General features: G+C 39.7%; 1 protein-coding gene across 1 annotated transcript; it reads left to right on the top strand.

The window, feature by feature from the left end:
- Positions 1-436: 436 nt before the first annotated feature.
- On the top strand, positions 437-24,695 carry HMGN3 (high mobility group nucleosomal binding domain 3). Its single transcript, XM_030448419.1, has 6 exons — positions 437-676; positions 14,770-14,820; positions 21,058-21,087; positions 21,714-21,761; positions 24,076-24,189; positions 24,306-24,695. Exons 1-6 carry the CDS (start codon positions 662-664, stop codon positions 24,435-24,437), a joined length of 390 nt encoding a protein of 129 aa, XP_030304279.1. The 5' UTR covers positions 437-661; the 3' UTR covers positions 24,438-24,695.
- The last annotated feature ends 674 nt before the right edge of the window (positions 24,696-25,369 follow it).

Below are 25,369 nucleotides of genomic sequence, written 5' to 3'. Positions count from 1 at the left end.
GAGAAAGTGAAGGGAAATTTGAACAGGTTGAACTAATTCAGCTGTATCACCACCACTGTCGGATTTTTCCTATTTTTCCTGATGCTCTTCGCTGCTCGTAACTTGCCCGGTGCACCTAGACACCGCCCCTCCCCTTCCATCTCCCCGTTCGCCTTCTCAGCTGCTAATGAAAAACGACGGCACCGGGCGGACCGCCCCGAGGGCTCCGGTCTCCGGGCACCGTTCCCTGCCCACCCCACAGGGCCCGCGGCCACCGCTACCGCGATCGCAGTCACCGCCACCGTCGGCCCCAACCGTCCCCGCGCGCGCCCGGCCTCTGACCCGCGCGGGCTGCCCCTGATTAGCCCGCTCCCGCCGGAGAGGGGGGCGCCACGCAATTGGGGAGCCAATCAGCAGCCGGGGCTGCCCCGCTCTGCCCGCCCCGTCGGCGAGGCGGGCGCTGACGGTGGGGGCTGCCGGGGCGCCGGGGGCGGCGGGGCGGCGCGGCGGGCACCGGGCGCGGGCAGAGCTGCGGGCACCAGCGACACCGGTGTCGTCGTCGTTTGTCGTCGTCGCCACCGCCGCTGCTGCCGCCGCTGCCACCGCCACCAACGGGCGGATCCGTGCTTTCTGCCGGAGCTTCTTTCGTCGCTTTACTTTCGCGGCCCGGAGCAGGGACATTATGCCGAAGAGAAAGGTGAGGCGCCCCGGGAGGGCGGCGGGTCCTGTCTCCGCGCCTCTCCGGGCGGGAGTGGGGGACCGAGCGGTGGCCGAAATAGCGCGTTAGGGGCACGGGGTGCCGGCTGCTCTCTCGCCGCCGTTCCGTCCCGGAGCCCGCGGATTGCTCCCGAGCCTGGGTATTCTGCTGCCTGTTGCAAACCCCTCTCCACCCCTCCCCTCCGCTCCTCTCCCTCCCTCCCTGCCGCCGCCGCCCCCTGTTTACTTTCGCGGTGCCGCGCGGGGCGGTGTCGCCCCCGTCCCTGGGGGGTGAAGTCGCTATCAAAACTCCGGCCCCCCCGCCTTCGCCTTCGTCTCCTCCTCCTCCTCCTTTCGCCGCCGGGGAGAAGCGCTGCAGCAGCTGCGGCTTCGCCCCTGGCTCCCGGCGGGAGGAGTTTCCTGCTTGCAAACTCCGGCGCTGCCGAGGGGGGAGCGGTGGGGAGGGGGACAGTCCCCACCCGGGGCGGCCGGATCCCGCCGCCACCTCCCGCTGTGCCCGGGTGATGGCTCCAAGGTAGAAGGAGGGAGGAGGGGAAAAGGCAAGCCATGTTTAAAACAAACTACACCCTTCTGCTCGCCTCCCGCGGCAGACCCGTATGTACCAACTCCGGCGCCCATCCCAGCAGGGCCCCCAGGGGCGGGGGGCGGCCGCGGGGCGGGGAGGCTCCTCCTGAGGGAGCTCCCGGCCTCGCCGCCCCCCGCCGGGCCGGGGAAGCCATGGCGGGGGGTGGGGGACCACCATCACCCTCCATTTTTTTGCTCTCCGGGCAGCTCGGGGCGGGCAGCCTCCCCGGGAGGGAGCCGGTTGTGAGACCGCCTTCCCGAAAGGGAGAGAAACTTCAGCAGCCCTTCAGCCGACGGGCTCGGGGTGGCGGGATGTTTTTTGCCATCCCTCTCTTTTCCTCCTTGGAGCCGGGGAGGGCTGTGCTGTGCTGTGCTGTGCTGCGCGGCGTCCTGGAGAAGGGGAGTGCCTGTGGTGCTGGCAGAAAGGAGCATGAGGATGGAGGGGTGGAGGGCGGCCTCCTCCCCGGGCAGGTGTGGGGAGGAAGAGGCGCCAGCCGGGGCCCCGGAGGTGGGCGACCTGGAGAGGGCCTGTGAGGAGCTCTGGCGGGGACTTGCTGCCTGCTACCGGCACCGACCGAGTGTAGCTTGACACTGACACACGCTGTGACAAAAAAAAATTATAGCTGCAGTCCTTTAATTTTTAATTGGGTCAACCCAGGCAAAGCAATTTTGTGGTTTTGGGGGTTTTCCCAGATGTCGCTTGTGAATGCATCATATCCAGGCTTGGGGATCAAAATGGGTTCTAATAAAGTTACAGGTAGACGATGACTTCCAGGTAGCTCAGTGTTCAGTTCTTGCTCTTCCCTTATGGGAGCTATCAAAACGTCAACTTGTCAAGTGTGGTACTGAATAATTTAATTTATAGTAAGAACACGATTCCAGTACTGAAAATGGATACAGCTGTGAGGTTGATTGCTTTTATTGGGATAACTGGGCTTGAAGGTAGTGCAGGTTGGGCAGTTTTTCCTCTTGCTCTAGTCTCGTTTTACGTTCACATAGGCCTCATGTGCTTTCTGCTATTCTAATGTTGTCGATCATTATTTTTAAAAAAGCTGAAAATAAGCCTGTACCCATAGGACTGTCCATGACTTTGGAAACGTTGCAAACTTCCTATCCTTTTTCCTGATCCATTCTATTTTCTTGAACTATGGGTAATGTTTCAGGCAGTCCATCAAGAAGGGGTAGACTTAAAGACACTCCTGTAGGTTTTTCTGGTCTGTTTTGGAATGTTTATTAAGAGAAACTATCTTTAAGTCAATCAGAACATGTCTTTCTGGAAGATTATAAAAAGAGTAGCAAACATTATATGGGGATCAGAGCAATGGAGATAAATTTTAACAGTGCAGTAAACCTTAATTTAGTAGCATTATGTGGCTAAAAATTGAAATTTTGAGATTATATATGAAGTATTTGGTTTGGGAATCACTAGTTCCAGGAAAAGTTTATGATTAAGGGCTTCACTGTTTGGGAGAAAATAGAATTGCCATAAGTATTTTACACTAGTCAATTTTTTTCCAGAACAGCATCCACAGAGTGAGAAGTTAGTGGTACAGGAGTAACAGTAATTATACCAGTCAACTTCCAACTGAGAATAAAACCATCACATGCAGCTAATACTCAATTTTCTATTAAAATTTCTAATTTACAAAAAGGCTGCTAACACTTAAAGTTTTGTAAGGAAATAAGCATAAAAAAGTCAAAATGAGAAATTTTCATATTTAGAGGAGTAAATAAAATTGCATAAAGGAAATTAATCCACCTGTAACAGTTTTTGTATATGCCTTAGTTATTCAAATTAGATAGTCATTTTTGTTTGCTTTTCTTTTAGTTTCTGATTTTTTTAATCTCCTTGTAAACTGAAGTCAGATGCTGAGACCCTGGCCCTATGAATATTGTGAACAGAAAAATACAGGCCCTTATCTAGAGGGCTGCAGCACAAGGTATTGTGGTATAGTTACTCATTGTTTGTGGGTCATGGAGAAAAGGAAAAAAAAAACAAAGTTTGTGTGCTAAGATGGTGTTAAACATGGTGCTAAAATAAAAAGAGGTCAAATTCTGGACTCCTTCTGTCAGATTTCTGCACCCTTTGTCTGTTGTAATAATATGTTGTGGTGTGAGCATTGCCTTTCACAAGAAGGGTGGCATGCCAGTGTGGGATAAACCAGAATGCTTGTTGTGGTATTGATAGCCACAACCACCTGGAAATGGATTGGGGTGTTCTGTTTTTTTGTTTGTCTTGCTGTAATTAGTTCTTGGGTCATACTGGAAAAACTCCTTGACCTTGAAACAGTCCAAATAAAGATGTCTCAGTGTTTGCCATGAATGATGAAGAAAATTCTGCACCTGATGAGAGGGAGAATCATGACGTGGTCACTTACCCCCATGTGCATATGAATACATACGTCAGCTTTAATGTGATGATCATCAAGATGAACAGTACCTGCACCTTTAAGTAGAATGTGTGCCAGCTCTGAGGGATATTAAGAGGGCCAGTAGTGACTGGGTAGTTGGGGTTGCTCTCCAAACGACCCAATTTGTTCTTTAGTCTGACTGTGCAACATGAGCTGCACCTTGCATATTGTTTTGTAAACACTTGGAGTTGAATCAGATGTGAGTACTAGCTCCAACTTATTTTTTTTTAAGTGTATTATCTTTGAATATTGCTGCTTCTTCAGATCAAATAAAAGATACTATGGTGTAATTAAGCACTTCAGTAGACTATTTGCTGCCTTCTTGTAGTCAGGAATGTTCATTTCTGCAGCACAGTTTATGCCTTGAAAATGTAATGGAGAACATCTGTGGCAGGTTCCTGTTCCCTTATGCAAATTCACTTTCTTTAAAGTCAGTGAGACTAGTTGGTTATGTTTCCTACAGAAAAACAAACCTACTGAATATTTTGCCTGGAATAATGCTGCATCTTCAGTCTAAGTTGGAAGGTGCCATGTTCCATTTAAATATATGATCACATGATAGTTTTTTGTGACACTCTTACTAGGTGTTTTGCCAGACAGGTATCTAATACATTAATTTTCTAATCCTTCGGATTAAATGCACATTTACATTACTAACCTGGAGCCATTATATTTGACTTAGGCTTTTTTTGTCCAAACCTAAATTCAGTTCTCTTTGTGAAATCCTTCTGCATACATTTGAGTTTGTATTTTTGAAGTGTTGTGAATAATCAAAGAGAAATATTGTTCCTTATCCAGTGATGAGGAAATGAGGTACAGAAGGAAATGATTTAATTGTTGGAATTACTCATCTTGGATTTTCAGGTTAAGATGTCTCTCCTGATTTTTTTTTTTATAATATATCCCCCTAATAAGCACCTCATGCACTCTGAGTTGTGCATTTGTTGTACTTTTACTTATTCATCTTCTTGTTTTGTGGTGTGAAACTGAGCAACTTGCAATAGTAGCCAGTTACTCTAAAATTTTATTGGAGCAAGTTGTATGTAATTAAACATCAATTAACTAATGAAGCCAAGAGTCCTACAGATGACAGCTGTATTTGCTGTGGCTCTGAATAATCCCTCTGTTGCTGTTTGGTCTGTGGAATGAGGTGTAGATCTTTCAAGTAACAGGTGAGTTTGTGTTCACAGTGCTGCAGTATAAAGTACATTCAAGAGATGTTCAGCTTTAAGATTGTAAATTCCAACTGTGTCAGTTCAACACATCAGCATCACTGTAGCATGGTGTTTTTTTCTGCTAATGTTATCTTTATTTTAAAGCTAGTTGGCAGGAAAGAAGTTACAGTGATGTTGTTGGGACTTGGACTTTGCCAGCAACCTGTGTCATCACTGGAGTTGGAAGCTCTGTGTGGCAGAAGCACTCTGATTTATCATAGAAGTCAACTAACAGGACATACTCTGTAAGCAGTAGAACATAGAAATAGGGGAGGTTCTGTATTTTATTTCACACTCTGAAGGTGGTTATAGATAGGAAGGGGAAAAGGTTTCAGAACCAAGATATCTTGGCTGCTCCCTGTCTCCCCACTCCCGTTCTGTCCCGCTTCTCTCTCCAGACTTCTGATTGAAATCCCCCTGCATTTCGTGCTGACTCCTTCCTTTCTCCTGGTTCTACCTGAGGACTAAGAGCAGAAATCAGAGGTAGATTTTCTTCTCACATTTCCTGTTAGATCAGTCCTTAGCCACTCAGTAGCTACTAGAAAACAGGCTAGGCAGCAGCAGAAGACAACCTTCTTTGCATCTGTGTCACAGAGATATCCCACTTCAACAAATTCCCTAACATGCCAGAGACATCTGGTGGGCTTCAGCCTTTGGTATCCTTTGCAGGGACAGAGCAAATGATTGCTGTGTAGAGATGAACTTCACATGCAACCAAGGCAAACAGGAGTGGCAGGGCATCTTAAGGGTCTTTAGTAGAAAGGAAAAGGATGTTTTGTCACTCAGCGATTTTAGAAATTGTACCATTTCTGCAAAGGTTGTAGCTATCGAGAATTGTTAACCTTTATGTGTTTAAAGCAGTTGAAAACTGCTTAGTTGGCCTACACCAAGTATCTGGTAACCAGAATGACTCAAAGGTTCCCCATCTTTCATAGAAAAATTAAGCAAAAAATATGACATTTTTATCTGCACATGGTACACTTAGATACAATACAGTGCAGCAGTGCTGAGCTGCACTAAAGAAAAAAGCATTCTTGAGTAATGCTGTTACGGTGTGTTGAAATAAGTGCTGTTTACAGGGCAATTAAATACATGCAACAAATACTTTTCTGTGTTTTATAGTAAAGATACACTTTAAAATAGCTTCAGAAGAGCTAATTGTATAATTTTAGCTGTTACTGTTAGAGTTATGAAGATTAAAAGCTCACTGACCAAGGATTTGTAGGTCTAAAATGCTTTCAGTAATTTTATATGACAAAAATTTAAGCCATTTACTAGCAATTGATGACAATGCTTTTAAATTTTCTTATACCACAATGAGATACAATTGAACTAAATGAATGGGCAACCTAAAAATTCTTTGATTTTCACTGAATTGTCAATCATAAGTCACTCTTCATAGTCCTTGGGCATGGTAACGCATGAAATCTGATGAAGTGTAACCAGTAGTAAAGTCTACTTTGTAAATCATCACCTCTGAGTTCAAGACAAACCAAGTGCAGGCAATCTTTTCATATTTAGTAGTTCAAAACACCAACCAGGGTAATATTATTTTATATTCTGGAGTATCAGTATTGTTAAGTTTAAAAGAAAAAAATCCTGTTTGTAAAATGAAATGTAGCAGTATGTGCTGTTTAGTTTAAGGTTTCTGTTTTACTTGGAAAACTTCCCTTTCTCTGATGTATTATGTCCAAGCAGTAGCTGCATATAGGCCTGGCATGTTTCAAGGTGCATCCTTCTTGTTTCAGAGAACTTTTATGAAGTTGAATTGTGCTTGATGTGGTTGTAGTATTGTCTTTAATGTAAAGTGTAAGCAAGCCAGATGCAGAGATTACTCTTGGAAATCAGCACTTTGTAGTATGATAGTGACCACCATTTATTTTATGTTCTTTCACTGCTCTAAGCTAGCATAGAGATTTATGGTACAGTAGTCAAAAAAGTGTTTTCAGGTGCTGGACTTGTATCTTAATGCTTGTTTACTTAACAGTTTTTTAAGTGCTTTTGACAATTTTTCTTTAATTCTAGGTCATTTTACTGATCCTATTTAGAGGTGCTGCAGAGTGGCACAATAAATGTATGTAACATGTTAGAAGGTAGGGCTGGGAATGAACAATTGTCTGCATGCAAAAGTAAGATGCTCTTACACCTATTTTATTGTCAGGAAAACTGACAGTGTGGAACTTCATGGGCTGTAGGTCAACAGATATTTCAGGCTGGCATGAAAAGGCCCAGGGAAGCAATTCCTGATACTAATCCCTGTCCTTACTCTGGTTTAGCCCCAGAGAAATCGTATGTGTTCGAGAGAGTTTTTGGCTGGACCTGTCTCCTGATCTGGTTTCCTATATCTTGGCACAAAGAGTTAAGCTGGCTTAAAGGCAGGAATGATTAGGCAAGGGAAGGGCAAAACTCTTTTTGGCAGCAGCCAGGCATTCATCAGGCAGCAGCTTTAGCCAGCCTTTCTTTGATTGTCTTTAACTTACACTGCATAGAGAAGTATTCTTTAATTCATTAGGCTGATCAGGACAACTCAATGGTAAATTTGTGTCCTTGAACCATTGGGGGAGGCACTGGGTTTGGTTTTGTGTTTTTCCCTTTTATTTTATTATTACTGGTTTTCAATTAATTACTCCTGTAACATGAAGGTACAGCTCCTGTCTTCTCATAGTAAAGAGTGGGTGTACTTGGTAGCAGTGCAAGCTGCAAATACAAAATACATTATTCCCTAAGAATGGGATCTGTCTGCACAAAAAAATTGCATATTTTCCCATCAGCACAAGCTTTGTTAAGACTGTTGGGTATGTTTGCTCTTCCTTCCTAGCTTTCTCTGTTGTCCGAATGCTCCTGAAATTAGTAGTGCATCCATAGTTATAAATCAATTGTCTGATGTGTTTTTACTTCTACAATGTTTTGTTGCTCTCAAGCAGAGTTGAAGAGGTGTGTCAGTGCTCTACTCCTAGTAGGAAAACATCCTTTATCTCTACTGCATCTCTTGTAGAAGAACAATATTCCTGTTAACACCATCTTGGAATTCTCTCCAGAACATGAGGTTGTTTGTGCTTTTGGTACCTACCTGCCATAATCATGTCAGTGGTTAGAAGACCTGTGACACCAGTTACTTGAAACAATCACATAGAAGGTTGTATTCTAGTATGGGTTTATTACAGTTATGTCTGAGGGGGGAGAATTATACACTTTTTTTTTTTTTTTTTAGTCATTCAGAGTACTTTTCTCTGCTAGAGATGGCTATTTTCAGGAATCAATTGTTATTGACAGTAACTAATTTTAATATCTTTTAAAATATATTTTTATTTATTTTTAAGAAATAATCTGTGGTAGTTTTGCTTCGCAGATCTGATCTGAATCTGCTAAGATACAGATTTCAGACATAATCTTCAAGGTTTTAAAAACTCTGGTTCTGTATGTAAATTTGTCCAAGACCTGCAGAAGTGGCATCAGCTTTGAAAGGTCAGGGAAATAATATTGTTAGGGATTAGATTTCATCCATCATATTTGTTGAATCTGCTTTTTTATTTTATGATGGCAATAAAGTGGTTAAGTGAATGTTGAGACAAGAATTTACTTACTACCTAGCTGAATTCTCAGGGAAAACTGAACACTGTGCTCACTGCTCCCCTGGCTGATCTGTGTTTTTCAAAATGCAGCTGATTACTTCACTGTATGAAAAAGGAACTGTCTGTCTAATTTTAAATTACAGTGCCTTTTTTCTTTTAAATCTGAGATGCAGCCTCTAGAAACTGCTCACTCTGTCACAGGTAGAAGATGTCATGTTCAAAAAATTGACTACAGGGAAGACAAACTTGGAAAGAAAATAAAAGCCAAACCAGTTATGAGACTTTCAAAATCTCCTGTCAGATTTAAATGTGTTTTAAATTATGTTGGTCAATCTCTGACCTTTTGTCAGTGGGAATAGCAAAACCTCAATCTGCAGTGAAGGAATTTCCTCTTTTGGAAAAGCATTTGTTCTTGCTGGTTTTATATATCTAGATATACCCTAGGCCTGAAGTTTCTGTTTCTCTATAAAATCTGAAAGAGCATAGAGCTCACAGAAGTTACCTCTTAAGAATCAGTGACATGAAGAGAATGCATTTTCATGTTAACCAGTCAGCCTGATTCTCTAAGCAAGAATGGAGACTTTAATCAGGAAATGTTTTCCCTGATTGTTTTTTTTTTTTTCCTGAATTGCATATTAGTACCAGGGAATACTAATTGTTTTCTTTAAATGTAAACTTTTAAGTACCAACTGTATTTTCAGAACTTTATGATTTTGACATCCTTCCTCAAAGAATTGGGAAATTAAATATTCTACTTTTAATAGATGTAAGATTGGAGGGGTTTAAATTCTAAGAATTAGAATTATACTTATTGTGTAATATTTCATAGTAATATTTCCAAATAGAAAAGGCTAGAATATTATATATTCAAAGAATAAGCACTTAAGCATGATTATGTTTTAGTTGGGTTGTTTTTTTAGTGAAAAGTATAGAGACATATCTATACACACACATATATTTAAAAGACAAAACAAAAACAAACACCTCATTTTTGTAAGAGAGCAAGACAAGTATTATTGCCACTAACCAGATTTATTTTGTACTTCACTCATAGTTCTGGCAGGTTTACTTGTTTTTAAAAAAGTATTGCCAAATCTTTTTTTTTTTTTTTCCCTCTTTCAGGATCAGGCTCGTGGTAGAAAAAAAGAAATGAAGGGGTGTCATATGAAGAAGCATTTATTTGGGAGAATTAATTTTACTTGCAAAGTTAATTCACAGTGGCTTGGCAGTGAGCACTGTTCTATCCACTGAAAACAGATCAAAGAACTAACTGTAAACAAAGGTTAAAGATAAGATGCTGGGGGAGCTAAATGAGGAAACAATGGTTAGAAGGGTGCTACAGGAGTTTGTGTTAAATTAGTCAACGTGTAATCTTCATTAATCTAAACCAAGAAAGAAACAGCATTTAAATTACATTTATGAGGTGGCACAAAACTGAGAGTTGCTGTGATGACAAATAGAAGATCCAGCATGTCTGGGAAGAAAATTCATTGGATTACATTTAGTTTAAAGCAGAGTTCTACTCAAATGGAAAGGGAGGGGAGACATTTAAGAAAATAGTGAAATAAACCCAGATAAAGTTTTAGGATTTGCTATGTTATCTTTTCTTGCATTGTGGTGTAGTTGCAAGCTTTACCATATTTTGGTTAGTGAAAAAAGCTCTTGGAGAAATGAGCAAAGCATTACATCATAGAAATTGTAGCTAGAACAGTGAGCCAGGAAAGTATCTGCAGGCAGTAGATCCCTTTGCAGGCAGTGTATCCAGAGGTGACTGAACAAAAACAGCTTGCAAAGAAGGGAGGAAATGCTGTAGAAAATGCTCAAATTCTAGGGCATGCTTTCTGCCTTTTAAACTCTTAAGATGGTAGTTAGAATGAAATAGGCATGTGTTTTTTCTTTCTGTTTTCTGTTTTTTTTTGTTTTTTTTTTTTTTTTTACATGGGTATCAAAGAACTAATTTCTGTGAGCCAAGGTATTGAGTTTCAGTTTCTAATAAGATCCTTCAGAGTATGAACAATATTAAATTTTATAATCAACCTTCTCTACTGACTGTTACCTCTCACATACTTATTCTTCATGCTTTTTAATGTACTCCTGTACAAACAAAATATTTATCCTGAAGCTGGTCATTGCAAGTTCAGACCTGTACCTTTGGATCTCACAAACAGACATCAATAACTTCACTCCTTTGTGTTACCATGTTCTAGTTACATCCTGCTTATGTCATAGGGTTTTGGTTAGAGAAATAAAAGCTTTTTGTTTCTATTGCCGTGCATGTCTACCAGGTTAACCCAGCCTCAAGAATAATAATAAAAAAAAGAAATTTACCTGCATGATCTATGAAATGTTCACTAAAATAGTTATCTAGTGTCCTGTTTTCAGCTTAACATTTCAGTAATGGTGTTGGCATTGCAGATACTGCAGTGTTGTCCTGGTGTGTGGAAACATCAGTTCTTACACATAGCTTCACAGCTGGTGAAATGAGAGAACTATGCATACAAAAAAGCTCAGTTTTAATATTACTTTGATTATTTTTTAAAATGTTCTCTATCATCTGTTAATATTCCTTTGTTTTCTTTCCAGTCCTTTGGAAATAATTTTCTAGATTGTCCTTAAATAGGAACAAGGAAAAAACAAATATATAAATATATGTTTATATATTAATATATTTATATATACGTATATTTATATTTAAAGGAGCTGATGGGTGATAGCCACAGATAGTCTTGCATGCAACTTCCCAGATTAATCTTGTGGTATAAAAGTTATGCAGCTCTGACAGATCTTATAAAACTTAGCTACAGCTTAATTTACAGTCTTTTTGCCAATACATAGTGCTAGTTGAGGTATGACACCATGTGGTCATATGAACCTAAAACTTGGAATAAGCCTAAATGTCAGAAGCATATCTGGAGTCAGCTTCCTTCCTTCTGTGTACTTCCATGATTGGGAGAAAAAAAAAGTCATCTTTATCCCTGTCCTTATTTCATTTTTTATTGTATATATCTTGTCTCCTTGTAGGCATCCATGCAGTATCAGGTGGAGCAGACCTGTACTTTCTGTGTGTATTCCAGGCATATGATGGAGTACAGCTGCAGCATTACTGGCGTTGGAGTACTGCCCTTGTCTAGTGATTCAGTGCTCACACTGAGCTTTGATTTTGCTGCACAGAACTTGCAGGACAGTCCCATTCCTGGCTGGATGTAAGGCAGGATATCCAGGGTGCATTTTAATGTGAGTAGGGAGTCATGTGGACTACAGTGAGCCATAGCATTACATCATGTGGAAAAACATGCCAGGGATGTGGGTTACTTAGTATGATAGGTTGCCTTGAAACTAGAGGTCCTTCAGTACTTTGTCTCTGGGACAAAAGATGGGGGCAGGGTTCCTGTGGAAGAGCTAGGGACAAGAACTTTAAGATTTTGGTGATATCTATGTCAAAGTCCTGTGACTACCAGATACTAGTGCAGACAGTCCCTGTTTGTGGTGTGCCAAGTTCTTTGGGAGCTATGCTTGGCTTATATCCATTCATGTATAAATCTATGGTCCATGGGGAAGGAGAAAGCACTGCAAAAACTAGCATGAAGATCTACATCATCTGGGACTCACTGAAATGTGTAAGTGGGACTCAGAGAGGGGAAAATAACTTTCTGTTCCTCATTTAACATATATAGTGTAGCCTTATCATACATGTTTTTTGTGGTGTGTCTGTAAGCTTAGACTACTAGACTGCTTGCAACTGCCCTGTACAGCTTCATTCTTGTCTGTTGTACTGGCTCAATTGTTTGTGCAGCTGTGCAGTAAAATGATTCTGTTGGAACAGGGAAGACTCTATATGTATAATTTGTATATATATTTATAGAATTTATAAATTTGTTTAACCAGCAGGCAGTTTTTCAGCTAGATCGGTTACCTTCTTCATGACATGGCCTCCCACATGGCTCTGCCAGCATGCTGGGGAGCCAAGGCCCTAGGAGGATGAGTGCAGCCTCCAAATGCCTGGACTTGTAGTAGTTGCAGAGGAGGGAGCACATCAGAAATGGAAATGAGAGCATGTCAGAACCCCTTGCTGCTTATTCACACCTCTGATATTATTACTGTGTGTGTCCCTCCATGGAGAAAGTTATGTGCCCTTCAGAATTGCATCTGGATTTTCTAAATTGAGAATGAATGCTGGGCTAATGAACCAACTTCATTAAAGTATGTTGCTTACTATATCCTAGTAGTGTACAGTGTTTGTGGTTGCATTAAGAGTATTTTAATGTAATTTTTCCCCCACTGCAGTTAGCTTCATGAGCAGTTTTAAAAATCTGTTGTCAAGCAATAATGGTGCCATCTAAAGTCAAGCTTCCCTATCTATCAGAAATGTAGGAGTCTTGTCTTTCAATAGTGTTAAGGAGAATGGGGTAAAGTCCTGTGTGTTAACTGCAGTATTGCAGGGTGAGAGTTTGCTCCTGGGCAGTTCCTGCAAGGCTGCTGGTGTCTAGCAGTACCAGCTTGTGGTGATTTAACACTGTTTCAAAGCTCAGTGTTTCCCCAAAGTGAACCAGGGTCAGAAAGCATGATTGCAGAGTGTCAGTTTCTGCCATCTTTCAGTCCATACCCCAGTAAATCTTGACCCTTTTGGCTACTCTGAGAAAGCATATAAAATCTGATAGAACTTCATATAAATAGGTGCCCAGGACAGGAAGGAAGCTATTCCGTACCAGGGAAAGGGTGCAGTGCAAGCTCGAGAAAATTTGCATATCAGAAATAGATATTTTGAGTTCATGGACTACAGAAAAGCTGTACCTGGAATGTGTACCATATCATCAGCTAAAGAGGGAAGTAGTAGAAACGAGATTTTGGTCCTTACAATGATCATGGAACTACTTAGTTTTGTTTTCCTTGCAGCTTTTGATGCTCCCAGCATCACACCAGCAAGCTGTAGCAGCTCTTTAGTAACCCAACTAGGAGGTTTTCAGGAATGAAGACCTGAAAGAATCCTGCAGGCTGCTGTTGAGGCTGCAGCAGCGCAGGGAACACTCGGGCTCCATTTTGGATGCCTGACTCTGTTGCTATTCTGAGTTGCTCTGTGCTGCGCACTGCTGCTTAACTTCCTGCTGTTTTCTAGCTACTTAGATGATCAGTCCTTGGCTTTTTTTAAAGCAGCTGCTTTTGTGGCACGCTTCCTTTCTGTCAGGAGAGTGCACAGTAACAAAGCCACATTTTATTCCCTGGTGGGGGTGTCTTTCTGTAAGTGTGTTAGTGCCCAATGCCAGCAAAAGGCAGCGGTCACTGCTACAAACCATGACTGTATCACTCCAAGACATTCTGTGTCAAAACGTGGAGGGAGGCATGGAGTAGGATTGGATTGGGAAAAAAAAAAAAAGGCAAAAGATAACTAGCCTGCTCCTTTACTGAAAAATAAACAGCAAATAATTTTTCTTTTCTGATACTTGTTAAATGCCTTTTTGAAGCATATGCTGTTCTTGTAGTTCCCTTCTAACTGCTGCTCACTCTTTTTTCCATGAATCACTTGCTTCTAGGTGGAAATCCAGTGATTTGCTAAATGTAAAGTAATACATCTTGAGTTGGAAACAAAAGACAGAAGTTTGCTGGTTTGGTTTTGTGGTGGGTTTTTTTTCCCCTCTGTTTTAACTAAGGTTTCTATAATACCTGTGGAATACCAGTGTTAGAAAGGTCAGTTTGATATTTTGTTCTCATGAGGAAACATGTTTAGCCTTAGCCTTTGTCAGTGTCTTGGTGTTTTAGTGATTTTTGCTGTTGTGATGGAGATAAGGGAAAGATACTGTTAAAGCTTCCAGCTGATTGAACCTGAGGCACAAGAGGGGGGAGAGGTAATCACTCATTTCACTAATCCCGTGCTTATTTTGGTTCATTTTGTCACAACTCGTTAGCAGTTAAGTTCATGCTTGGGAAGAAACATGTTAAATTTCTCAGGGAACTTGAAACTCCTAGCAGAGCAAAGCTCAGATTTCCAGTTCATACTGTTGTACTAGCAACTGCTGATTAGATGGAGCTCCCATTGGAGGCTGTGAATATTTTGGTTAATTGGGTAGAGGGACCACTGAGGGATATGATATGAAATGTGTGTACCTGGTGATGCTCAATCCTGGTGTTCTTTCATGGAAAATCTAAAATGGCTTTGGTACAGTGCTGCTTGTAAATAGTAATGTAAATTTACCAGACTTCTTTCTCTAAGTTGCTGCAATGTATAGAAATAAGAATCTTCACCATAATCTTTGTTTTGCTGTTGCCTGGATGCTTTAAAGTCTGTAATAAAAGCACTGACTAAATATTTTCTTTCAGTCTCCAGAGGGTGCTGAAGGCAAGGATGCAGCAAAAGTAACTAAACAAGAGGCAAGTATTAATTTATTTATTTATTTAGGCAATCTGCAGTGGGAGTAATGACAGTAAACTACATTTGTAGCTTACCTGGCATAATTTGTTTTTTTGGTGTACTGAGGATTCATACAGATTCATACAGGAATACACAAAATAAATTTCAGAAACATTCTGGCCTTTGATGGACAAGCTCTGCTGCATCTTGTGGCAACAGTGTAGGATATTACTGCCTGGAATTGTTACTCTGGTGGGTTGCCAGAAGAGGGGTAATGTGCACACCTCAATCAGTGTACTTCAAAACTATTCTTAGTGTAAGTGACTGGTGGAAGGGTATCCTGAATTAAGATACCAGGCTCTGACAACTGGAGCTGACATGTTAGTGTGCTTTCTTTGTCTGAATTTTTTTTAAGGGCACAGTAACTTCTGACAGAGAAGGCAAGGAGACAGCTGGTGATACCCTGACCTCTAAAATTTCCTACTTTGTTTGTCACAGCCCTTAATGTGAATTTAAAAAAGCAGGTATAGAATGATGAAGATTCATTTTGTTAGGCTGTCATCTTTTGTGGCAGACAAAGTTAAATTTGAAAAAAATGAGTGAATATTCAAATCAATTCACAATTAATTGCTGCTCATGTAAAATCTTTGAGCATATTTGAACAGGAAAAATAGTCTAAGCAAGTTTTACGTTGTCTGAATTGAGAAGTTGGTTGTTGCTCAGACTGACAGAAAAGGAAGGTACAGTGGAAATGTCAAAATATTTCTACCAATAGTAATGTTTACAATAAGCTCTTGAAATAAAAACAGGGAAGTAAAAAGGAGGTCTGAGAGGAACAGATTTTGATACCTTTCAAATTTCCTTGAAGACAAATTAGTTTCTTTTTCATAAAGTACAAAAAGGCTGACTAAATCACAGCAAACATGTAATGTCCTTTGCTGTCAATGAATGTTTTTCTCTATCCAAGTTTAAATATTATTTCTTCAAGAGCCAGAAAAGTAAAAATTTCTTCCCCTAAAGATTTGAGACCTGATTGCTGGGATAAAGAAGAAAGACCATGAAGCTTACAGAAATACACAGGATCTCTGGAGGGAGCCTGATGACTGATCTATGCTAGCTCTTAAAGTAGTATTCGGTCAAGTTGAGATAAAAGTGGCTGCTGATGCTACAGAAGAAAACCCAAACAACCAAAACAAATTAAGATACTCTCAGCAGATACACCTGTAGCTCTTGGTGTGTAAATGAGGAAGACAGTTGTAGGATTACATAAGAAACTGTGGGAACTCTTAGAATAGGTAGTACTTAATAAGAAGGGTGGCTTCAGTCTTAACCAGACATGTGAATAGCACTGAAGAGATCTTCTGAATTATTTTAAATTACATCTCTGAGGGAAAATGGCAATTTTTGAGAGCACATAGGATGAAGTCAGAGCTCCCTTACTGAAGCAGTGAGTGAGGCTAGTACAGAAGCCATAAAAGTTTGTACCTGAAAAGGTAAAGAACAGGCTTAAGAAATAAAGCTATGTTTAATTAATCTCTATGAAAATGGGCAGTCAAACCAAAATACAAAAGCTACAAATCTAAATCTGGGCAACTTGGACCATCTGGCTTTAGATGAGGACATTGGTATAATGGACAACTCAGAAACTTCTCGGGACACTGTGACACCAAGGCACAAATTACACAGGGTTGAAAGTTAAGCTGCATTAGTGCTAGAATGTATTTCTGATATGTCTTTGATGTTTCTCTAGATTAATTATATGAATAAGTACAGCAGAATCCTTTATGGATTGCCGTTCCATGTGTAAATGGAAGCATGTAGGGTGGAAGTTGTGCCAGGTATCATCTAACCACAGTAATATAAGTGGCAACAGGATGTTCAGGGACATCAGAGGGGCTCTGAAACAGTGTTAGTTTACCCTTCCGAGATCTGATACAAGGCATGAGATGCCATTACAGAGGCAAAGAAATCAAAACTATTAATATTTGCTTCCTGGAGGAACAAATGGAGAAGCAGCTGATGGAGCAGGGTTGTTTAGCCTGGAAAAAAGAAGGCTGAGGGGATAAATCTTATTGCTCTGTGCAACCACCTGAAAGGACGATGTAGTGATGAGGGGAGTGGTTTCTTCTCCCAAGTAACATGAGATAGGATGAGAGGAAACAATGTCAGCTTGTGCCAGGGAAGGTTCAGATTTGATATTAGGAAAAACTTCTTCACCAACAGGGTTGTTGTCAGACACTGGAACAGGCTGTCCAGGGAAGTGGTTGAGTCACTGTCCTTGGAGGTTTTTAAATGATGTGCAGACATGGCTATTGGGGCTTAGTAATGGGATTGGCAGTGCTAGGTTAATGGTTGGACTTGATGATCTTAAGGGTCTTTTCCAAGCAGAATTATTTCTGATTCTGTGAAATCAGAAGACCAATAAAAGTATAATCAGCTCTCTATTTGGTTCTCAGTAGTAGGAGCTAGTTAAAAAGACAGTTGTCAGAGAACTATTTTTTACTTGTGACCACAATATATACAGTTTCATCATCCTTGCAGGAACGCAAGTCCAAATAAACTCTGCTATGATAAGATTTTATTTCAAGAGAGGGAATTTTATTAAAGAATGAGAGCCTATTAAAAGGAGCAGCTAAAAATGTTTAATGGTTTCATGTGGCAGAGAGAATTTTTACTGCACCATGCTAGAGGCTTGCTGAAATGTGTGTTATTTTTCAAAAGCTCCTACTCCCTTCTCTCATCCCCCAAAACACCAACCAGAATGACTTAATAGCAGCGGAAAAAAAAGAAGGAAAAATATTATTTTAATACTATCTTTTAAGGGTGTGTTTTTGTATTTTGGTGGAAAATGACAAGTAAAGAGGACACCCTCCAGCATGGCAAATATGAAGCTGAAAAACAATATTGAAACTCCTGCTACTAAGAATTCTTAGAGAGGTTCTCACAGTGTTGATCCTTTTATAATGGGTGTAGAGTCTTGAAGACGTTCTTTAATTGAGTGTGAATGAGAACTGGACACTATTCATTAGCAATTGCCAAACTGTTATATGCAGTGTGCCATTTGCTGCTTGCATTGCCCTCAGTACCAGAGTAACTGAAGGTGATGAAATGCTCCCAGGACTTCTAGATAAGAGATTCTGGAAAATGAAGTCCGAGAGTCTAACTTGCAAACTTAGTTAAAAAAAAAAAAAGTGTATGTGGACAAATGTATAGAGTCACCACAGATTTTGCAAAGAAGTTACACTGCAGGCAGTTGAGTTCTTTGTAGAATTCCAACAGGTTTAAGGATAAGAGGATGTCAGTTGATACAGTTCACTTCCATGTAAAGAACACATCTGGATAAAGGTCCTGAAGGAAAGGTTCCTGTTAAGGAAACAAGGATAGCATGGATTAAAGGAAAGATCTTCCTAAGTATTGATAGCAGATAAAGAAGAGAATAGGGAAGAAGTAGTTTATTTTCATAGTGGAGAATTATCAATGGAGTATTGGAAAGATTGGTGTTTGTGTTGCTGAATATAATCATCAGTCATCTAGCAGAAAAGCTGCTGGCAAAGTGAAAAGCTTGCTGAAGTTTACAAAAAATTATCAGGGTAGTCAGAAGTAAGAGATTGGGAAGGCTGTCATGTCACTGGTAAATAGGTGATAAAGTATCAAGAGAAATTCAGTATGGAGAAATGCATATTAGTGCCCATTGAGGGGGGGGAAGACACAGTGATGGTCACCAAATCAGCTGTGATTTGGGAGAAATTGTGAGATCACAGTGATTAGTTATTAGAACATGTCAGTTCTTTTAAACAAAAGGTAACTAGAATATAGGAAAAAATACTAGAGGATATTGTAAAACATCAGTGTATCACAATATTAATTTGTTGTGCTCCCAGATGAGGGACTACTAAATGAAGTTGTTCTGACACTTCCTTAAAAAGGCCATTGTAGAATGTGTCTTGGTATCTTTTTTGAAACGTAAAAAAAACCCAAGACAAGCAAATGACAACAACAAAATGCAAACAAACCCCAAAACAAACGAACAAAACCCCTCCAAACAATCCAGGTTTTTCAGGATTCTTGACTTTTATATAACCGAGGTGGGATAAAATCATCAATAACATAGAGAAAACACTTGGGCAATTGTTCCTCATGTCCCCTGAAAGCAAGAGAAATCCAGTGAAAGTAAGAGGCAAGAAGTTAAAGACAATAGAGGATGAAGGTTTTGCTTTTTGTTTCCCACACAGTGCATAATCCTAGTATAGAACTGATTGTGTAATTGCAGGATGTTACACAAACTGAAAGTGTAAATGGATTCACTAGGTTAGTATAAAAATTTATGGATAATTCTAATTTATGAAGAAAATTGCCCTTAGATCTAATAAATATATGTAGATATAATAATGTACAGGTTGGAAAGTTCACACCTGTGGACTGCCAGAATCTGGCACAGTGGGCAAGTGTGAGGTGGTGTTCTGTGTCTGCTCTGTTTCATAGACTCTTTCCACAGAAGTTTGCCAGTGAGCCAATGTCAAACATTGACTCTTGGGTGAGCTGCTGGTTTTTGGGCTAGTACAGCTGTGTGGAGGGGAACAAAGTTTCTAAAAGCACATTAAAATGTGACCTTTGCTGACTTGACTGCAATTCCCTCCCTAAAATCAGATAACACAAAATGCATACAAACTTATAATGAGAATTAAAATTACTTAGCTGTCCTGCATTTTTTTAAAAAGTGAGGGTTTATGCTGATATTCCTGCAGCAATACACACCTATGAAGCCAGTCATGGAACAGGAACAGCTGGAGAAATGGGAGAGACCTGTAATTTATTTAAATCAACATTTTGTAATTTAAGAAGTAAATCTGAACAAAACATTCCAGTGCCCAAATGCTGAGGGGTAGAAATCTTAATTTAAGAAAGCATACCTGTAAAAGAAGATACCTTGAGCTAGGAGTTCTTAGATTACCTGATCAAATGAAATGCTTTATATAACCTGTTGTAAAATTGTGTTAAGCTGCTTAACAAGCAGTTGATGTTCTAAATTACCAAGAAAAGAGAGATTTACTTTTTTTTGTTTTGGTAGTGATGCATAAATCTTAAAGCTGAAAAATATCTTAATTTTTTTTTTTGAGATTTCTCTTTTGCTTGATGCAGTTCCTGAACTTTTCACTACTGCTTTCCACTAAGAATACTGAAATGGTTCCAATGAACAGGAATTACTCTGTTCTTCAGATATTAACAGCTCATTCCTGTTGCAAGACATGTGGCACCATGGTTTTTTCAGTTCAATTTAAATGCTTAATGTGTAATTAAGAAGATTTTTTTTAACATTTTTGGCTGATTTACATTGGCTTTTTTTTTGTGTTTGAATTTATTTTGGCTGGAAGTGTGATTCCAGTTTTATGACACAGACCAATCTTTAACTGTATTTGATAACTATGCTGTGGAACTGGATCAGGGGTTCAACTGTTGCAATAAATACCAAAGTATCATGAACTTAATGAGCTTAAAACTTTCTAAGACTTCAGTCACCTTCAGTAATAAATTTATGACAAAGGACAGAGTAAAATAAAATGTAGGAATGTGTGTTGAAGTAATTAAGAAAGGAAGAGGAGAGCAGAATATCTGACTTTCGTCTTTCCGTTTAAGAACTGTGTTTAAATAGAATAAAAAGTATTTCTCCCTCTCATTTTGCAGCTGTCTCTGTGCACCTGGACTTTCAGATTGAGTGCATGGGGAACTGAGGAAGTGGAAGGACTTAGTTTCATGTCTCGAAATTTTGTCACTGTGGTATCCTCTAGTGAAGGATGTTAACTTTATTCTGCTCTTAATCAGATGACATTTTTACCTGCTATTGCAGGTAACATCTGCTAGATTATATAGAAACATAACTCTTAAGTATTTATGAGAAAGCTTTAGTGTCCTGTGCACAGGTAGTTAAGCTTGCTCTATTTGTGAATCTTTCATAGAGCAGCAGGGGACTCAGAAATACTTGTAAAGTGAGGAGGGAGTATGTAACCATGTGGAGATTTAGACATTATAATTATTGAACAATTTTTATTCCTAATTTTAACGTTGTTTTGTCTTTTTAAATTACTTTAAAATCTTGATCATCCAAGATGAGGAAGATGTGAGTTTTCTTTGGCAATAGACACCTGTTTTGGTAGGGGTATATTGTATGCTGTCACCATGAAATGACTGATACTTTCCTTAGGATACTGTTTGCTGTGTAAGCCTGTAAAGATGTTTTCTCCTGTTTTTCTTTTCTGTAGCCCACAAGACGATCAGCAAGATTGTCAGCTGTAAGTATGTAGAACACTTCTTGGTATATACTTTTCTAGGGATGTGTGGTTGCTAAGACCAAACAGGTTTGTTATATGTTGCTTGATTTGATTTTTATTCTTGCTGAAGTATTTAAGAAATCTAGAGCTAAAGTTATCTGTTTTCTTGTTTTCAGGTTGTTCTGACAAAAAGATAATATTTCCCCACCTCAGTGCAACACTGTTTTGTGCAGTATTGACTTCGTATCATTTTGCAGGCTGATGTTAGTTGTGGAAATGCAACTGCTTCTCTGGGAAGGAAAAAGAGCTGTCCTTAAAGGACTTCATTTGATGCCACTACTAGTATTTGGTTTTAGCTCCTTTTCTCTGTTAGAACATTTCTGACTTTATAACAGTTACTCCATGATTTGTTCTTATAATGACCCCCCAAAGTGCTTTGACTGCCAGAAGAGAAGGCTAATGAAAATGGGTCTGTACAATGACAAGATGCATTTGTACATGAAGGTTTTTCAGGCTTTTTCCTAGATGCATGCTAATGAGCAGGAAGAAAGAGAATATGTGGGGTGGGAGGAAGCTGGGGTGTAGAGATGGCTGAATGGCTTCTGGTAATATGTCTAACACGTGGTGAAACTAAAAATGTTTTATAGAAACCTGCTCCACCAAAACCTGAACCCAAACCAAGGAAAACCACAAAGGTAAATACTCTTCTTTTTAGTTGTCATCATTGTAGTAAATAGTAACCAAGTCTACTTCTCCTTTGCTTTGAAAACAGTTCAATTCACAGCTTGTTTTGTGAGGCCTCAGCTCCCCTGTCTTCCCCAAAGCTCCCTGTCAGTCTGTCATCCATCCACCCCCCCCCCAATGCCTTCTGCCCGCCCCTGAAAAAAACCCAAACAAATTAGATCATTCTTTTCTTACTGTTCCACCCCTTCCTGGCCTCATTACTGGCCCCAAAAAATGTCTTGGCTGTTTGATATGCAGACCATGTTAGTTTGTAGTGAATTCCTACTTTAAGAAGCTGCTTTACTTTTCCTACACCTTTCCCAAAATGTACAGGGTTGGTTGAGTAAGCTTTACCTGAGAGCTAGCAATTTCTACAACAGGATTTGAGATGACTCTGTGCCATCCTGTTTGTCTAGAGGGGCAGTACTTAATTTCACAGTGAGAAATGTTTTATCTGTTCTTGAAGTCTGGCCATTGCTGAGAATGAAAGGTGAAATGAAATATATTTAAATGGAATGGTTTGGTTTTCTAGGCCAGTTACAGTCAAATTAAAATCTTATTAGTGTCTGAAATACTTTTTCAGGATTTCTGCATATAAATCATGTGCTGCAGAAACTGTAGGTTTCTTAGTGCCCAAGGGGAATGTTAAATAAGAGCAATAGCTTTATCAGGAAAAAAACCACACTGGAAAGAGCAGTCTTCATGCTTACATTTTTCAAGTCCTTTTATTGGTATCTCAGTTGGACCAGTATCAGGATACAAAGTCCATGTGTTTAATTAAAACTCTGACTTTGAACACCTTATGACTTATCAAATTAAGTTATCAGTAAAGTCTGCAGAGTCCATTCTGCTGCCCTCTTAAAAACAGTATTAATAATGAAGAGAATATGGTAGCTTGGTGCACATACTGTGAAATGAGCTCAGTGTTATGTCAGTGAGTCAAAGCTGTATGAGAGGCATTGGAAGCTCATTTCAGGCAACCCAAATCCTTAACGATGCTATTTCAAGTCATTTTTTTGTACAGTAATCTGCTTTCTCCCAGACTCTTAAGTGGATCACATTTTAAGGAGTGTATTAATTTTGGTCTTCTAAACAGAAAACAGCAAGTGAACCTGCTTTGTGAACAACTGATTTGAGATAATTTTTAGCTTTCGAAGCTTGTAAATTGTGGATGTACTAAGTCAAGTTATTAGCAGGTTCCTTCGTAGGTGCAGAGTTAGGACTATACTCACACCACCTGTAAGCTTCTTATTTAAGCACAGTAGCTGCTATGGAACATTGGAGCTGAAGGGTAAAAGGAGTAATTCTGGCTTCCCTGGAGCCAGGCTCACTGGCACCCTCCTCCTCCCAGCCCACTCCTATATGGGGATCGACAGGGAAAGGAACTTAATGAAGGGAGACTTACCTTTATATCCTTGTTCACAGCTACTATTTCCATTTTACATGGAGGATTTGAAGCAAATGATCACATGGAAGATCTCCATGGTGTTTATGACAGCTACTCTAAATGCAAATGTGAAACATTCAATTAAATACCATTTAAAGTTTTATCCTGTTGCACTTAAAATCCTTAATCCATGTCTCTACCAGTGTTTGATCACAAATATAAACATAAATAAAGATGAAAAAAACTTTATATGTTGAAATACATTTTTTTTTAAAGAGCAAATCTCCAAATGAAACTGTAGCTGACAGAACAGTTCCTTTTGATAAATTCTCTGCTTTGCGTTGCTGCAGATGGAATTTTATGAGTATTTGCCTCCCTAGTGTGTTGGTTAGTTCTTTCATTGACTTGGAATAAACATCACAGATGTTATCAAACTAACAAAAGGACAGCCAACAAAAATGCTTAATTTTTAAATCTAATTTAATATTTCATGTTAATGGAAAGTGTAGTGCTGTTACACAAACAGTGTATTGTTTGTGCTTGGCTGAATATGCTTTCAATATATGGTAATTGGATTTGTTCATACAGATACCTTGTATATAGCTCCATATAACACAGTTTAGCTCTACTAGAATAATTTGAGGGGGTTTTGGATACCTGTAATTTAGCAGAAACAATAAAGAAGCAGACATCAGCATTTTCTAGAATTGTTGAGAGCCTCTATAACTTTTGTGGATATGGTTTTTTTCAGCTAGTCTTTAGCTGGTTTTCTGTTTCGGTCCACATGCAGCTTGCCAAGATTTGCCTTTTAGTTCCCATGAAGTTGTTTTTTCTAATACAGATGTAGGGTGTTGACTGCTCATACAATGCCTATGCACACATTTTTCATCTTCTGTCAGAAGGAACCTGGAACAAAGGCCAACAAAGGTGCTAAAGGGAAGAAGGATGAAAAGCAAGAAGCTGCAAAGGAAGGTACTACACCATCTGAAAATGGTGAAAATAAAGCTGAAGAGGTACTTCCCACACATACCTCCTGCTGATTGAATCAGTGTTTTTTAATTATTCAGCCTTTCAGACATTGATAGCATGTTCATAATGTTTCTTTTTATTGCCCATAATGTTATTGCAGATTCGCATCTCTCGCTCAACTGTTAGTGTTTCAACATCCAGAGGTGCCCCACCCAGCACACTGTCAGTAAAAGGGCAGATTGAAACAGTGAAAGTTAAGGGTACGGTAGAGCATTCAGCATGTGTGCAGTGAATAGAAACAGATAGTAGTGTGGTGCTTTTCAGTATGAACCATGGATGCTGACAGGTAAGGCTTGTATTGCTTTTGAGAAGCTGGGAGCAATAATTTGAGAAAAGTGTGTGAATGTACCTGGTTTGGCTGTGTAAATGTCATCTGGACGTAGGTTTGAAACTGAGCTGCTGCCAAGAAGGAATTGAAGGAGTAGGGGCAGTTTGGGTGTTTAGGTATGCAATGGCAATTTGCTATAGTAATTAATTCCTCTCTCTCTTCTCCACAGGCTCAGAAAACTGAATCTGTAGGTGACAAGAATGAATGAAATGTCATGAAAATTTTGGGTTGATTTTATGTACCTCTTGGACAACTTTTAAAAGATATTTTTATCAAGTATTTTGTAAATGCTAATTTTTTTAGGACTATGATAGTTGACATATTAAACTGTATATTGAACATTTCCCCTCTCATAACAGTGCTTTTAGAACTTCCCATTGTTGCCAAGTAATATAAATATCAACTTATTATTATTGCAAGGTATGTGTAAAATTGGATCAGCATTCCATACACTTGCTTTAAGAAATTAAGTCTTGTGCATATGGTGATGTTTTTACTGTGCGTATTTGAATTTTTCATGCAGTTTTTCTAGAGCAATAATCAGTGGTGCTTTTGTACTTAGGGTTTATGTGATTTTAATGAAACATGGATAGATGTGGCCACCTGCTGACTATTTTGGGTTCTTTTAATGGATTAAAATAAAAGGTCTCCTTGCCTGCAAAACTTACAGCCTCCTAATGTTGTCTCTGAGTCTGAGTAATGCCTTGTTCATATTTTCATCTGTTACGAGGAATACCTAAAGGTGTAGCGACAGTTGTTTTGCATGCAATCTGTTTGCTTTTTTTCTTGGTGCATGATTAAAAAATACCCAGGCAGGAGTAGCAGCCTGGGATTTT

The sequence above is a fragment of the Calypte anna genome, chromosome 3 (assembly GCF_003957555.1).
Source record: "Calypte anna isolate BGI_N300 chromosome 3, bCalAnn1_v1.p, whole genome shotgun sequence".
NCBI classification, from domain to species: Eukaryota; Metazoa; Chordata; class Aves; order Apodiformes; family Trochilidae; genus Calypte; species Calypte anna.
The sequence above is the reverse complement of the archived record's forward strand: the minus strand, read 5'-3'. Positions and strand labels throughout refer to the sequence as shown.

Bases quoted from the DNA above. Each gene is read 5' to 3' on its own strand.
- HMGN3 (XM_030448419.1), top strand. The intron at 21,088-21,713 runs GTAAGTATGTAG...AATGTTTTATAG, and splicing joins GATCAGCAAGATTGTCAGCT to AAACCTGCTCCACCAAAACC. The intron at 24,190-24,305 runs GTACTTCCCACA...ATGTTATTGCAG, and splicing joins GTGAAAATAAAGCTGAAGAG to ATTCGCATCTCTCGCTCAAC.